The 12,758-nt window shown below is 39.0% G+C and overlaps 1 protein-coding gene across 3 annotated transcripts in view; it reads right to left on the minus strand.

The window, feature by feature from the left end:
• The window catches only part of OGT (O-linked N-acetylglucosamine (GlcNAc) transferase), a 37,254-nt gene that overhangs the window by 23,341 nt on the left and 1,155 nt on the right, over nucleotides 1-12,758 (minus strand). For 2 of the 3 annotated variants that reach the window (XM_060088024.1, XM_060088026.1), the window contains exons 2-5: nucleotides 10,687-10,867; nucleotides 9,572-9,815; nucleotides 3,474-3,542; nucleotides 73-189 (exon numbers count right to left, since the gene is read on the minus strand). In XM_060088024.1, the coding sequence (XP_059944007.1) occupies nucleotides 73-189; nucleotides 3,474-3,542; nucleotides 9,572-9,815; nucleotides 10,687-10,867 (611 nt within the window). The remainder of the gene's footprint in view (nucleotides 1-72; nucleotides 190-3,473; nucleotides 3,543-9,571; nucleotides 9,816-10,686; nucleotides 10,868-12,758) is intronic. The other variant, XM_060088025.1, reaches the window with a different exon arrangement.

Below are 12,758 nucleotides of genomic sequence, written 5' to 3' on the forward strand. Positions count from 1 at the left end.
ATTTAGTTCTAGTAGAAACACCCTGCATACGTAAGCACTTCAAAAATACCTATTACTAACTTAACGACTAACCTTTTCAAAGTGATGAATTGCAAGCCAAATCTCCCCTTGTGCATTGAAAACACAGCCAAGATTACTCCAAGCTACTGCAAAGTTCGGTTGCGTCTCAATTGCTTTCAAATAACATGCCTTAGGAGGGGTTAATGAAAGAAGAAGATGGGAGGGGAAGGAGGTAAAGGGAAAGGGGAAAATTTATAAAGGGGAAAAAAAAAGATTGGGGGAGGGGGGAAGAAGGTGATATCATTATTCCTTCTCTGACCAGCCAAAAGTGACCCTGCAGCATAGGCTCGCTTGCGCCAAAACTAATGCGCTGCCACAGCTGGCTGCTCCTGCGCCTGCGCCACCAGAACCCAGGTGCAAACCACCATGTTCAGTTCTGCCAACCAATGACCAACCCTTACACTGGGACTTAACCGGGAAGTCGGCTGCCTTAAGACTCTATGCTGGACTTCTCTTACCTGAACACCTAAGGGCTCTTGCTACGTTTTCAAGTGGTATCTGGAAGGCGCCACTTAAGGCTAAGTTCCTCTCCCCTCCCCCACCCAAGTTTCCCAAAGTCTGTTCTACGATGTGTTAATAGTTATCACTGGAAAAAAAAGATTTCAAGATCAAATAAATTAGGAAAACAGAAAACAGGTTTCTTGACTACAGGACTTCCCTAAGCCTTTAATAGTATATACACGGTTCCCTGAACTTAGTTGACCATGGAACTCTTCTTTCATTGGACATTTTATGAGAATACCTATAAAACACATTTTGGGAAATGCTGCTCTAAATAAACAATAATGTTCCTAACATCAAAACTATGCTACTGAGGAGGAAAATGTTTTTCTGACAAGCCAGATATCATAAGGCCAGGCTATAAGTCACATCCTCACAATGCCCGTCCCCCAAGGGGGACTGAAGCTGAAACCTCATATGACAGGACTGCACCTAGGTTGAGGTCCCTGTAATGCGAGCGCAAACATCGCTTGCGCAACCTAACAGCATCGCACTGCGCAATCGCTGCGAACTGCTGCGCTACATAGAACACCCCTAGACGCAGCAAACGGCCAACCAGATCCATTAATCTACTAGACAGGCCCATAGAGAATATTTGTTTAATGAGATTAGTTGGACTCGAGGTATGTTAAAACCCAATTTTATCCAAAAAGGCTACAAAATAGGACTGAGGGAGCCAGTCAATCAGATTACTCATCTAGTCAACCGTTCACAGGGGCTCATTCGCACGCATTGCGCATTAACGCTGCGCAGCCTTTGCGCTACTGCAGGGTCACAGCGCATCATCAGAAGAGCAGAATGCTGCAATCCAAACAAAGAAGAAAAAAGGAAAAAATGAACAACAAGAAGAGTTAGAAGCTTTTACTAGTAAATTATCTCTAATAATTTTTAATATCAATTAACTTTTACTTATCTTTGACAGAATTGTGGCTGTAGTATAAAACATTCTCTTACATAACTTGCTTGTAAATAAAATTATTTTAAGCTGTTTCTGAAGCCACAAGACAGAAGATTCAGGCATGGAGGCAAATTGTTTTGCTGTGGCAGTTACAAACCCGTTACCATATTTCTCATCATGTGACTTTTCGGTGCGTTCCTTGCTGGAAGAGGAGGAGGTGTGTGTCTGCCCTAGATCCAGGCCTCGAGCTCCCTTCAGCGAGGCACCTTACGCATGGAATAGGAGGTTTCACCCACCTGAAACCTTCTAAATACAATATCAATGGTGAAAAACCAAAAACAAGAGAGAAAATAAAAACAAGATCATTAGTAAAAGTTCAACAAAGCAATTGAAATTCTTTGGATGTCTATTACATATGGGAATGAGGACAGTCTCAAGTCTGTAATATGGGAAACATGCAGAAGGGAGAGGGTTAATCAGGGCTATTGCATACAGCAGGGATTTTTGCTGGAAGAAAGGCTCTTCATTTTCTACAAAGACAACTTAATTTTGCTTCCATCTACTAGGAATATGCTGGCTTGAATTTTCAAATGCACTGATTACAAAAGAAATACATTGCATTTCACTCAAGAGTATTTTCTTGTTCACTAAGTTCTCACAAAAACAGAATAACATTTTTCAAACTAGGTGTCTCCAGAGCTCTGAAATAAAGAAGTCAGCAACCTAAGGCAGGCGCAATGTCTCAGCCTAAACCGATGTCTAAAGCTGCAGTGAAGTGCAATTCATGTTAGCTGTCCGCTTGGTGGGGTGACAATTAATAGAAGCTTATCAAATATTTGTTCTATAAATTACCAATTAGATTTATCAGCTAAGATTGAAATCAATTACAATTCATTAGCTGGAAACCTACATAAGGTTAATCCAAAGTGTCAGCAGAATTTATGAGCTTTGCACTTAAAACTAGTGCCTTTTAACATCAGATGGTGCTGAAAAGCCTTCTCCCTCCCTGGATGAAGCAGTCAAACAGACAGCTACGCTGCGCATACACTCCACGTATTAGCATGCGCGTGGGGCTCAGAGCAACAGGTGGGAGTTTCAGAAGCATTCTGGTTTCTCCCCACTCCTCACCCCTGCAGCGCGGTTGCGTAAGGTGGCTTGTAACAAGACAATTTCATTTATAAATTTAATTTAAAATTATACCAAAAGCTTTAATAACCCAACCTGGTGTTCAAATTCATTATTTGGAAACACAGAATGCTAAAAGCCACCTTTCCACTTGGGCAAGTTTTCTTTCGATCAGTCCATTTCCCAAACAAACCAGCTTTGTCCTTCTGACTTTTTTTTTTTTAAGGAGGTGGGATGGGGAGGAATAAAAGAAGGAAGTAAGAAGAAAAGAAGGTAGACAACTAGGATTGGAAAAGAGGAAAAGGAACTTGGGGAAGGGAGTGAGGACAAGAAGGGGCAGGATGTTCCAATTATTAATTTGCAATCATTTAACAGCCTTTCTTCCACTGTAAAAAGGGTGAGGAAGATGAAGGGAGGAAGGTTAAATAAGAATTTTAAATGCCAGTATTACAGGGTAACATTTGGATGAAATTCTTCTCCACTTACAAGCCACAAAGGACTTAGAAGAGCAGCATTTTCAATGGCACCTGCATCATATAGGAGTCTTGAGCCAAATCACAGGCGCTCTGCTTGTCACCAGCAGGCAAGCCTCAGATTTGAAGGAATGTTATTTATTCCCACATAAGATCATGACAGAGCCCGCTGTTATAAAGATGATCTAGCTCAGCAGAAAGGCTCCAAAATGTTCAGGTTCTTGCTTTACCCCCCAGATTTAGAACAGATATGCCAAATCCTGGCCCTGCTCTAGTCTGAGGCGATTCATGCCGTCAGTTTTCCTCAGTTTCATAGGACTGTTTTGTGAAGATAGCTCAATGAAGAGTTGAAGACTTGGCAAAAAGTACAAGTATCCATAACATTGATGCTTAAATGTGTTCTATCAAACACCTACCTTGGCTTCTTCCAAGCGACCCAGGGCTTTGAGCAGGTTCCCCAGGTCACTGCGAACACAGTACAAATCCTAGAAACCCAGAGATACTCTGTCATTAATTATACTCTGCTTTGTCAACCAAAGATATCTTTTTTTTTTTTTTTTTTTTTTTTTTTTTTTGCAGTACGCGGGCCTCTCACTGTTGTGGCCTCTCCCGTTGCGGAGCGCAGGCTCCGGATGCGCAGGCTCAGCGGCCATGGCTCACGGGCCCAGCCGCTCCGCGGCATGTGGGATCTTCCCAGACCGGGGCACGAACCCGTGTCCCCTGCATCGGCAGGCGGACTCTCAACCACTGCGCCACCAGGGAAGCCCAACCAAAGATATCTTGAAATTACTTTTACGTATCTAGCTCCATCATTTTATTGTCAACTAGAGAGACTGCTTGACAAATTTAAGAACAGGAACACAATCCCCTCATCCTCAATTCCAAATTCCAAAAAATTTTAAAAACTCATTTGATGATTAAATCTGACTTGAACTGGCATGAAGTTATTTACAGAATTTATTGATCCCACTTAATGTGAATATGCATACCTTTTGCTGCAGAAATATGTGTTTTACTAGAAGGTGCTGCTCCAGACACACCTGGGAGTCATATATGGTATTATCATCTTTCTAAAATCCTAAAAACTCTGAATTTTAAGATGCATTTGATCCCACCAATTTCAGATAAAAGACTACAGGCCTTGCTATAGCTTCTCCTCTCCCCAAATGTTAGTCACGTTAAAAAAAAAAAAAAAGCATCAAATGTTTATTCAACTATTTTGTTCAAGGTTATGATGAACCACTACTATATCGAGGGTCAAAAATTTTCCATAGTGGAAAAAAGGATTTAGCTGTGATTAGTTATTGGCAAACCTACCCTTAGGCTGTCAGACCTATGTAGAAAACTTGACTTCATTTCACTATTAGACAAAAGGATTACTATCCAACCAAAGCTTTAATCCTGGCACCTGGCACTAGATTACTCATTAGTATTAACTGCCATTAGAATTGAGTGGGCGAATAATGAAAAGCAGTCGACTCGGCTTTTTATTAGCAGCACAATTGTGTTGCTAGTCATCTGACTCACCAGTCCGTTCATCAGTATGAAAGACACATCAGAACAGTGAGCTTAAATTTTTATTTGTCCTTGGTTTGCCTTGTCAGTCAACAAGCAAAGACAATGGCAATAAGGAGTAAGCTTATCATTCCAAACTGTTCCACGTGTGGAAGAGCCTGACACTAAATCCTAGAAAGTGAAATTTTGTCAACTGTGCCAAAGTATCATCATATATACTATTCTATGTGCAACTGTATTATGGTTTCCACAATCAGGTGATTAATTTTACTGATAAACAGCTTTTATGATTGTATATTATCATCCATCAAGTGAACAAAAAGTCAGCCAGCAAAGAATAGGCTGCCACAGAACACCCTTACGGTTGGCCATACTGAGTCAGTTCCATGAGCTACCTGATCTGTCTGTCCATGGAGCAGGCAAGTGTCTTAGTCCATTACATTATAATTTTATTTACAAGCAAAACTAGTGTTTTGGAAGAAAATGGTGGTCTCCCGTGACCTCAAGCACAAAAGGCTAATACTAATCCTCATAGGTATCATTAATCTTATTACAGACTTAGCATCCTCTAATGAGTCTATTTTTCAACCCTATTTATACTCTCAGAAGTAATGAATTCTATAATCTTGCTATCTACTTTGTATGATTTTTTCCCCCTAAACTTTAAGCGCTACCGTTATGTTTTGGCAGACCATGACTGAACAATCCAATCTGTTCAAACAAACTCCTTCTACTATATCTCATTATCGTGGTTATACCTCTTTGGACTTTTACCAATTCCTATGCCTTTTCTGAGCCATAATAATCAGAAGTCTTGCAATAATTCTCCAACAATGACCCTAATGGGCTATACATCTTAGCCAACTGTTGCATAATTTTACCCTCTAGTTTCTATAAACTCTTGGATGCGTGCCATCCAAGTACTGACAGTGTATGTATCTATATTTAGTTATATCATCTAGACCCATTACAGCATACTAAATCAAGTTAACACAATGCCCACAGTTAAAAATAGATTATCTTCAAGATCACTATAAAATAATCAATAAGGCAGTTTTAGAAAAAGGTAAAACATATCATATTAAATATAATAGTGATATCCAATTCTCCCATTGGAAATCCAAACCTTCATGCATGGATAACTAATTTCCAGAAAATTCAAGGATACCACTATTCTCCCCAAAGTTCAAAACCTAAGACATCAGTTCTGCTTCATTAGTCACATCTAAACAATATCTGCTAAGAGAATCACAATTCTCAAATCCGGCCCATTGTATCCATTCCTAGGTTAATATCTTCTATGCAAACCTTTATTCAATTCAACAATATGCCTGGAACTGTAGGGAAATAAATTAATAGAATCCTTATCTTCAAAGGGCTTACAATCTATGTGGAAAGACAAAACACATACATACTAAATAGCCACATAGTGGTAAAGAAATGAACTCAAAGAATACATTTTAAGCTGGGCCTTAAAGGATGAGTACGGGTTTAACACACAAAGGAGGAGGACATTGCAGACAAGGGAAAATAGTATAAATAAAGGTAAGGAGATGGAAATGAGTAAGAATCTGCTGTATAACAACCCTTCCTGAGATAGCATTTATTTCCCGCCTTTCCTCCTAGAGTCCCCACACCCCCACCTACAACATCTATATACACACACGAAATAAAATCAGGTTGATTAAAGCTTACAGTAGTTCTCAATTGCCTCTCAAATTAAATTCAAACTCCTCAGCCTCTATTCTTTCTCAATCTTCCAATTGACTCTCCTCTACTACACTCACTTCTTGTTACTACTTGACTCACCACTTCAGCCAAGGAAGTCTACTTGCTATTTACCTTCCTACAGAATGCTTAGGTTATAAGCATCCACTCGAAAAAATCTTCTGATTAATACTCCCTAAGAATAATTATCTGAGGAGCTTACACCTTTTTTCCTTTATGGGTCAAGTCCTGTCTCATATTATAATCCACAACTCCCCCCACAACACATCTCCCCAATTCCTAACAAAGCACTGTACACACAATAAGCACTCAAGTATTTAAATGTGACATTTGCACAGCAAACTTACAAAAAGCAGAGCAGAGAGGGACAGAAATACAGCTGACCCTCTGCATCTGTAGATGCAGAAACTGTGGACTCTGAGGGCCAACTGTTCTACACCACTGTTTATAAGGGGCTTGAGCACCCACAGATTTTGGTATCCATGGGGGGTCCTAGAACCAATCCCCCACGGATACCTAGGGATGACTGTATACGGTTTTCTACAGTTTAGCTGTATGACTGAGACTCGCAACAGTAACAAATAACATGGCAGTAACACGTGATGGTCAGGATGCCAGTAGCTCTCAGTGCTATGCATCCACAATCAAAACAGAAGCAATGGTTCAAAAACCTATAGACTCAGAAACAGAGTTCCTTAGAGCAACTCAGTATTATAGCCATCTTACAAAGAACATTTTATACATAATTCATAAAAGGGATTGCCAAGCATGGGCAACTCTAGTGAGTTATCATGTGAAAGATTACCAGCTGCAACAGCACCTTCAAATACAATGGACTAATATTTTAGTGAAATTATTAAATCACCCTATATTACAGAAGCCAATTCAGAATGTAAAAATATGAAACAGCTCTACTTCTTAAAAGTAATTTCTACAATCAAGTCACAGAATAAGTTCTAAGCTGACATACCATTAACTTAAAAAGACAAACACTATTGAAAACAGGTTGCCAAGACTACCACCTTAACATTTTACTTTTTCACTACTGCAAAACCAAAATAACCTGAGTTTCTTTAACTATTTTTCATAGAATGCCAACGACATCTGTGATTCAGGCCAGCAATGTACTGCCAACAAGAGCACAATCTAGGAACAGACTCAAGATTCTCTGTCAGTACTGAATTGACACAGGCATTTGAAAGTAAGCTTAAATCTAGTTAAGACTAGATACCCTGAAATGAATTAAAACATGATCACTACGGTATATTTAGGTGAAATCAAGGCAGTAGGCACAGTCCCTTTTTCATTCTTACTGGTAAAGACAGAGAAATAAAGCAGCACCTTCCACTAGAAGAAACAGAACCAGATGGGAATGCACAGCTGTTCAATGCCTTCAAGGGGTAGTCCCATGATTTATTTTAGTATTATCTTACTTCTTTGGTAGGGCACAATGATAAGCTTCCGTTAACAGGTTAGATATTGAAAAGCATGGTTCTGTCTCCCACTTTAGCTTTCCCTTCTCATCATACTCCTACAGTTTGGTATACTGTCAGCAGCAATGACTGCTCTGCACTACATGTAGGCAACTGGAAACCTGAGCAAAGGGGATCAGAGTTCCAAGATGTTTGGGGCCACGGCTGTGTAAGAGGGCACAAGTGAATGTATATGCAATCAACAAGTGAATGATGGAACCAACCTTAATTAATAAAGGGAAAGAATTTACTGTGACAATTAGGTACACAAGTGAGCCCCGAGCCTTGGCAAGAACAAGGTCCAAGCCCCAGTGGCAGCACATACAGGGTTCCCTAAAACTTTCTGTAACTAGCTAGATGGTACTGCAATAAAAATTACAAAAAGTCACTCAAATTTACACATATATGCATTGAGTATCTCCAAAAGGATACATAAGAAATTAGTTTCATCAGCTACCTCCAAGAAGGGTAGCTGGGAGACTTTTCACTGTATCCATACAAAAGGCAATAAATAAAATTTAAAATTTTACAATCAAAATTAACGGAAAAAAACAACTGTTAATAGATATAAAAAGTGATTTCAGATCTTTGCATAAACTACTATATTAAGCTTCAGTTTCCCACTTGTAAAATAAGGATTAAGGGACAGCAGAATGGTTTTCAAACTGTGCTCAAGGGCTGCCTTGAGGGGTGGATGCCCTCTGGGTACCCAGATAAAAAGGGCTTCCTTTATTTCTTCTCTCTACAATGTTTGCTTTCAAGATATTCCGACTCAGGTTTTTAATATCCACTTCACCATTACTAGCTGTTTGATCCCAAGAAAGTTAACATAACCCCTGAGTCTGTTTTTAAGTGGTAAAATTGGAACAGATACCATCTACCTTGAAGGATCATTGTGAGCATTAAGAAAGACCAACGTCTGATTGGCACAATGTCTGAGCACATAGTAGACTTTCAATAAATGGCAGCTATAATAGTTAATTATTAACCACTTCAAGGGTTGGTGCAAAGCTAAATGTTGACAACGTAGCTCAGAAACATATTCTTAAATTTTTTCTGGATTCCTATAATCTCCCTCTTTATCACTTTCCTGTTATGTCTGTCTTATTTCCCTAACTACATCAAAAGTTCTAAGGGCAAGTCTTACTTTTTCTGTGTACCTTTCAGAAACCCTAACACATTGTGAACTTAATGTCTGCCAACTGGGCCTCACTTGTTCCCCGGAAAACATCTGCAATTTAGACAAAAAAATTTTTAGAACTAATCAAAAGTCTGGTGTGCATACTATCACCTCTATTCTACCACTTCTAATTATGTAGAAAGAAAAGAGAATAGGATATTGAGGAAAAAAATTTGCAGCCGAGTTTTCATGTCACGGATCCATATATTGACATCTTAACTATTCTATATTACAGATTAAGGCCCTTCTTCCACTATTCCTTGAAAATCAATTAACCGTTGCAAACATGTTATAGCAGAAGTTATCCAAATTTAATCAAAAGAGCCCAAAGAAACAATGCCATGTGTTCTGTACTTTTACGAGCATTATAAAGATAGATGTAGAGTTTCTTGCAATAAGGATAATTTTTATGCTCTCAAATAACTTGCTAGATAAAATAAATTTTTAAAAACATAACACACACCTGAGTCAAAGCAATTTCACCATTTTAAGTAGACAAAACATTTCCAAACTCTTGACTTTTTTCCATGCAAAAACCTATTTTAGTGTCTAAAGTATCGAACTGTTTCTTCCTAGGCTTTTGTGAAGGGAAAATAATAACCATTAAAATTATACTCACAGGATTGTACTGAAGAGCAGAGACGTAAGCTTGTACTGCCCCTTCCATGTCGCCTGCTGCTACCAAAGCGGCTGCCAGGTTAATATAACCATCGATGAAATCTGGTTTGAGACGCAATGCATGCCGGTAATGCTCAATTGCTTCCTGCAACTGCCCTCTTTCCTTGTACACATTCCCCAAATTCGAATAGGCTTCTGCCAGAAGAGGGTTCTGTTTAATTGCCAGAGTACTAAAGTGGGCAGATCTGGAAAAGGGGAAAAGTATTCACGCATGGGTATGCATGTTACAGAAAGAAGGTATGGCCCATATGCAACTCAAACAGTTTCTGAAGATCCTGTGTATTGCTCATTATATAATAATACATTATCTTTTAACTAGCGCATAGTAGGAAAAGTTTTGGAAATCAAAGTTTTTCAGAAGTGGAGGCATTCCAGATTGCAAATTGGAACACTCTTTTTTCTTATGAGATAAAATTCTTAACTAGAGTCCCATTACCAAACTGCCTCATTGTAAACCATGATCGTTAAGATCAAGAATAAAAATGCTATGTGCATGAGTCTCATTTTCCATTTCTTGAAAAGATTCAATGACACCTTTAAATGTCTAAATAAGCAAAAATGACAATTTATTAAAAGGATAAGAACACAGATTCTTCCCTTTTGATTAATTCAATTGATTAGCTAAAAGTAGCACATCATAATGACTTGATGGCATCTGCAACTTGAACCACATATGCACCTCCAACCACAGCATATACACCATCACCTCTGAGCATTTCTGTCCCTCAAGCTGACACATCTTACAAAGGTGAGAGTGGATGCTCAGATGTATACTAAGAATAATTACCTGAACAGAGTTTTTAAAAAGCAGCAGACGTAGGTGGAAAGAACTAGAAAAGGTCCCTAGTCATACTGATAATATAACCACCACCACAAAAGGAGGGAGGAAAAACTGGCAGCTGGGCATGTCACAAGTGGGCAAGAGAGCAGATGTGCGTTGGTGGCTCCAGGTGAAACCCAGTACTGGAAAAATTTCAAGTTCAAATATTTAAGTATCATTTTTCAAGCTTAGCACCCAGAGGCAGCAATCACCAGCATCACCCCCACATCTCCTACCTGTCCAGCCTTCGACACTGGAAGTGTATAGATGAAAGTAATAAAAGTACACCAGTATTGTCTGGCTCTTGTCTCCAGAGCTGCATGCAGTGTCTCTCAGCTGCCTCAAAATCTCCTGCCTGATATTCTCGATGTGCCAACTCAGCTAACCCTTGGAAGGAAAGCATACGTTTCGTTGGTTCTGGAGAATCATCAAAACATTTGAGGGAAGGGGGGGGGGGAAACAAAAAGTTAGAAATGCAAACAAAAAAATGTAAAAATATGGTATATTAAACTTAAAGATGAAAATGCTTGAAACTATGTAAAGCACTAGAGTGTTCCGCACCTTACTGATACCCCCAAGTTAATATCAAGTGCAGAATTGGCATTTTTAGAATTCGCCCATTAACTTCTTTCCCAGACCAGACAGAAATATTTACGTCCAAAGGAGATTACATAATGACACAAAATACATCGTATTTTTAAATTACAAATCAGAAGTAGCATCTAAAGATTTACAAAACATTATTCCTCATACCTTAGTTAACACAGACAAACAAAATATAAAACATGTGATTTGCAAGGTCACATAGATTTAATAATGTCAGAATAACCTACTGGGAAACTTAATACTTTGTCCCGTGTTCTAGGTTGGATCTGTGGGGGGTGGGGTACTGGTAACTATCTCTTAACCTGGGGTGGGGGCACCAGATGCGCAGTGACTTTTTTTTTTTAAATTACTTTAAGCGCAACACTAGAAACAAGCATACCGGAAACAAAACTAAAGGACAAGGTGCTATTTTTAAAACAGCTGGTAAACAAGATGAATTCATCTGTCAAGAGCCAAAATATTTAAAGGGATCATCAAACATTTTAAATAAAGATCCAAGATTACATTGCTCCTCTACCATCCCAAACTCACACTGAGACCAAATTAGCTAAATCCCACCCACGCTGGTTTAACACTAGCATTTTCCAAAGACCTCGGATACTGACTAAAGGATTAAGACATTGCAAACAACCCTGTGTAAACCAAGCAGTTACCTACAACTTGCAATGATTTTTTAAAATGGGAAAACACTAAAATATAAAACCATTCGATAAAGCGCAACAGAATAACAAATGAAAGCACTTTGCTGTGTGTAAGTGACTTCGTTCAGATACATAAAGATAAAAGGTATACATCTAAAGCCCAGAGAGGGAAAGCAACAAGAAGCTACCTAAGTATCAATTGTAAATACTTACTTAATAATACATTACTGGGAATTTGACCACACCGCTTTAATTAGATAGGTGGGAAACCTTGTACAAATTACTTAAATTCTACCAAGGTCAGAGTGACAAGCTCAAATTTAAGCCTAGACCCCCAATCATTAGAGCTGGCGAGTGGACTGTATTCACAGGAACGCAAAGTAAATTTCCTAACAGAATGCACAGCTAGCTGACCACTAACGTAAGAGCAGAGAGACCTGCATCCAACTCTGGGGGCGGTTATATCTCTGAGAGAAACTAGAAAATCACATTTTAGACAAGCCTCTAGAACTTCCTAACTCCTTATCTCAAGACATTATTAACTTTTCAAGACCGCCTGCTATTTTAACGCTCGAAATGACAACTTCCTCAAATAAAATTAACACGTAGAAAAGGGCAAACTAGTACAGGAGAATCTAGGACAGAATCTTAAATCTTTAAAAATCCCTGAGAGGGAGGGGAACACTGACTAATAACTAATCCCACTACCTACAATCATGGATAAGACAATTGAAGATTCACTTCTTAGTGCGCAATGTTCAAAAACAATAAAACCCTTGACACATCTCAACTGAGAAATCAACAAAAAAATAACCTCGTGGGAAACCTTAGAACCGCAGCCCATTCCCCCCTCCCTCCCGCCCCAAATAGCCTCAATATGGAAAGGCAGCTGAAGGACACTCCTATAATTTGGTTGTTTCCTTATTTTTAGTACCAAATACTCTCGACTAATTGTCTAAAAGGGCAACCGCCTTGCACTTGTGCAGCTACACTCCAGTTGCTTTACAAACTCTTCAAGCAGGGATGAAAACTTAAAAAAAAAATACACCCCCTATGAATAA

Source organism: Mesoplodon densirostris, chromosome X, assembly GCF_025265405.1.
Source record: "Mesoplodon densirostris isolate mMesDen1 chromosome X, mMesDen1 primary haplotype, whole genome shotgun sequence".
In the NCBI taxonomy this organism is placed as follows: Eukaryota; Metazoa; Chordata; class Mammalia; order Artiodactyla; family Ziphiidae; genus Mesoplodon; species Mesoplodon densirostris.